Here is a 3579-nt window from a genome sequence, read left to right as displayed (position 1 = left end):
GTATCGAACTTGGGAAGCATGGCTAAACAGGATTAAATGTATTATTAGGGTCCTAGTCCCGCAGCCCTCACTGAACTAAATATTTGTGCAGGAGCTTTGCCAAAGGGCCAATGAGGGCAGAAGGCAGCAAGTTGGCAGTAAAGGAGCAAAGTATCAGCTGCCTTAAAATAAAGGGCATTTTCCCCCAAAATATTTAAAGTAGAACTGCATGGATTTGTTTCAGTGACTTCAGTTGGTAGCAATTTGTGGGAGAGGAGGGTCAGAGATATCCCACTGTGGAATACTTCAAGGATATATGCTATGCCCCTTCTCCTAAGCCACTGAAAATGAAATGCAATCGGCTCCAGTGTGATGCAGGTCTGGATTGATGCAACAGTCTCCTGTGAGGTGAGAGGGACAGGATGACACCCACCCCACCCCCCCTTCCATTACAAATACTTTTTATATCTGTCTTTTTACATAACTCTTCCAGGTGATATAATAAATATACAAAAGAACAAAGTCTACTATATAAATGAAAGCAGATTTATAAAATTACAAGTTTAATAGATAAATATAATAAATACTTTATGCATCATAACTCTGGACAACTACATTTAAAGCAAGTATGTTGGCAAGTCACAAAAAAGTTGCGCCTTGGCAACTTTATTTTTCAGAAAAACCACACTGACAGGCATATTACAATGTTACGCATGAGGCTTTATGCTGTAAGTATGTTCAAATCCCACTCACCTACTGAGTTCACCATGACGTATATATGGGTGTAGTGTACTTTCTATTTTGGAATGTCTTTTTGCACACCAACACGGTTGTACAGATAGATGTTCTACTTACCAGGGACAGTGGGGAAGAGTTTTGAAGAAAAATACTGGTAAATGACTTCTAGAAAAACTAAAGAATTTCTTAACTTTTTATTGACATTGGCAAATTAAAATAGAATAAATTAACAATATTTTCTCAAAAAAATGTTTTGTACAAAAATACTGTCAAAATTTCCTGAAAAGCTTTCAACACAGTAGTATCTTTTCATGTACTGAATAAACTATATTAGCACAGTGTCAAAACGCTGAAGACAGAAACAAAATAAAAAAAAGATCTGTGAAATGTTTGCCACTAGTCAACATTCCATCCACACCATATTATTGTCTATACATATGGGGGAGGGGGAATGGGTAGCAGACTTTTTAAGTAACAGTATTACTTTTCCTGATCCGGAAAGGTTTGGCCCACATCTGTTAAGCTTCCAGTTTAGCGTATTCAGAAAAAAAAAATTAGTCTGCACTGCAATGCATAGTTAAAAATTAAGCAAGATGGCAGCTTTTGTGCAGTAGTATCTGCCCTTCAAAGTTCATGCAACCAACTAATGAATGCAATTTTTTTTTCCCTGTTCACTCAGAATTTGAATGCAGTTCAAGTCATTGAAAATCATCGTTTACAAAATCCACAAGATTAAGGAATTTGCCAAGATTAATATCTAACAGTTCAGCACTGTGGGAATTATGGGCATGTTACTGCAAGGAAATTAGGAGAGGGAGGTGGGGAGGGTAGTGACCAACATAAAAAGGCAGAGTTTGCTAGATATTATTACTACAGGAGGGGAGGTTAGTGACAAAGCTACAAAAAAAAAAAGTGGTGGCAGCGATTTAAAAAAAAAAAAAAATTATACAAGCGCATATTTGACTCTGCTTTCCAGATTCTCACCTTTTCAAGCCCTGAAAAGTGAGACACCGTGTCTAGGGGAATGTTTTCATTCGCACCGATAAAAGTCCTTTGTTTGTTTTAAATGAATCAGCAGCTCACCCTACTGGGCTGCTGTTTGCAAACGAAGTCTGTCATGAAGTCAAACTCGTTCTGTCCCAACCACAGCTCGGGAAGCTCCTTGATGCGATCCAGCCCCATTTCGATGACTAAGGACATGAGGACCTCCTCGTCGATGAAGTCCGTGTCTATGACATTGGGCGGCAGCATTGCCGCGGGGACGTGGGGGACGGCGGGCGGCAAGCCGCTGCCGCCGCCGCCGTGCTTGGGGTTGCAGTCCCTGAAATGCTGCTGGCTGCTGCCGTTCAGCTGGTGGCTGCCGGGGTGCAAGTCCGGCATGTAGTGGCTGTGGGGGTAGGGGTGGTGGCTGAAGTACTGGTTGTTCAGCTTCTGGAGCTGCATGCTGGCGCTCAGCTGCCCTCCTGGGCTGGCGACGGGGGGGGCCATGAACTGGGAGCCGCTGAAGCGGGCGGGGGGCGGCATGCTGCCGGCCGGGTGCCCTCCGTTCACGCCGCCCGGCCCCATGGTGTGCCTCACCCCGCTGCTCGCGTTCATATTCCCAGCTCCGTAATGTATATGGTCGCCCATCAGGGCGCTGAAGGCGTGTTGCTGCGGCGGCTGCTGCTGCTGGTGGTGGTGATGGGGGGTGGGAAACTGCCCCATGCCCATCCGGTGCGCAGGGTGGTGGTGGAGCCCGCCAGATCCGTCGGGAAATCGCCCGTGGTTCATGGCCATCATGTGGTCTGCCATTGCTCACCTGGAAAGTTAGCGTGTGAATACATTAGGAAAATACACCCTTCCTAGGACATCCAGCCGCCCCCTCCCAGACCAGCTGCATCTGCCTGGACATGGCAGAAAATACTCCGCTGGTGCTGCAGTCCTCTCCTTCTCGGGAGAGGGGGAAAAGAACCAAACCAACCCAAACCCAAAAATATACCGTGGCTCCACCATGGAGTACAAAGGGAAAAATAAAAGGGGAGCCTGCGGCACGAAAATCCCGGTCCCCTCCGCTAATCCGGTGGGCAGCGCGCCTTCCCACTCCAAGTCGCGCGTACCTATCGGCGGGGAGCGTCGCGTTCGGCCTCGGCAGCCGCCTCCCCGCGCCCCGAAGGCGCCCGAGCCCCCCGGCTTCGCCCGGGAAGGCAGCGAAGGATTCCCACGGCACTCGCGCTAACTTGGGGGAACAAGCAAAGAACTGGCAAGTCCCACCTAGCCGCTGTCAGCAACTTTCGGAATTAAGTCCCAATTATTTTGTTAAAAATACGGTAGTGCATAGATAAAGACGTGAAGCCAAGGCAGCTGAGAAACACCTTTCCTCGGGTGTTTATACAGTCACGTTTTTCCTGTTGCACACAAAAGGGACACCCGGCACCAGCCACGAGAACCGCCGCACTCACCTCCCGGCTTCTTTTTCTCCTTCAAAGGTGGCGGTGGAATCAGTCAGCGAGAGTCACCCAGCATAGAGAGGGCTTTCCCGACTCCCTCTCCCCGGCGCTGACGTGACGGCGCCGCGATCGCTGCCGCAGCCCCGGACCTGGTTCTCGCCTCTCCGCGAGTCGCATCGGCACTTGCCAACAATGAGCTATGTTCCTTACACGGCTTTGGCCGCGGCTAATATAGGATTTCAGAAGGGAGGAGCAAAACCCTTACAGGCAACCAGAAGTAAAACCTGGAGCAAGCGGGGCGGGGGGGAGGGAAGGAGGTGTTGGGGGGGGGAAACTGGGGGGGGGGCGGTAAGCCAAACACTGAACGCGCAGCGCGCGCGCGCAGACAGCGGGGTACGCGCGTGTAGGGAGACACGCGGGAAGGGGCCCGGCGGTC

General features: G+C 49.3%; 1 protein-coding gene across 1 annotated transcript; it reads right to left on the bottom strand.

Annotated features, from left to right (window-relative positions):
* Window positions 1-525: 525 nt before the first annotated feature.
* CITED2 (Cbp/p300 interacting transactivator with Glu/Asp rich carboxy-terminal domain 2) lies at window positions 526-3348 on the bottom strand. Its single transcript, XM_064649316.1, has 2 exons — window positions 3156-3348; window positions 526-2515 (listed from the first exon to the last, which is right to left on the bottom strand). Exon 2 carries the CDS (start codon window positions 2506-2508, stop codon window positions 1789-1791), a length of 720 nt encoding a protein of 239 aa, XP_064505386.1. The 5' UTR covers window positions 2509-2515; window positions 3156-3348; the 3' UTR covers window positions 526-1788.
* Between the last annotated feature and the right edge of the window lie 231 nt (window positions 3349-3579).

The sequence above is a fragment of the Pseudopipra pipra genome, chromosome 3, assembly GCF_036250125.1.
Source record: "Pseudopipra pipra isolate bDixPip1 chromosome 3, bDixPip1.hap1, whole genome shotgun sequence".
NCBI classification, from domain to species: domain Eukaryota; kingdom Metazoa; phylum Chordata; class Aves; order Passeriformes; family Pipridae; genus Pseudopipra; species Pseudopipra pipra.
Note: the sequence above shows the minus strand (reverse complement) of the source record. Positions and strands in the feature narration are given on the sequence as shown.

Excerpts from the sequence above, each read along its gene's own strand:
- CITED2 (XM_064649316.1), bottom strand. The coding sequence starts at position 2,508 with ATGGCAGACCACATGATGGCCATGAACCACGGGCGATTTCCCGACGGA.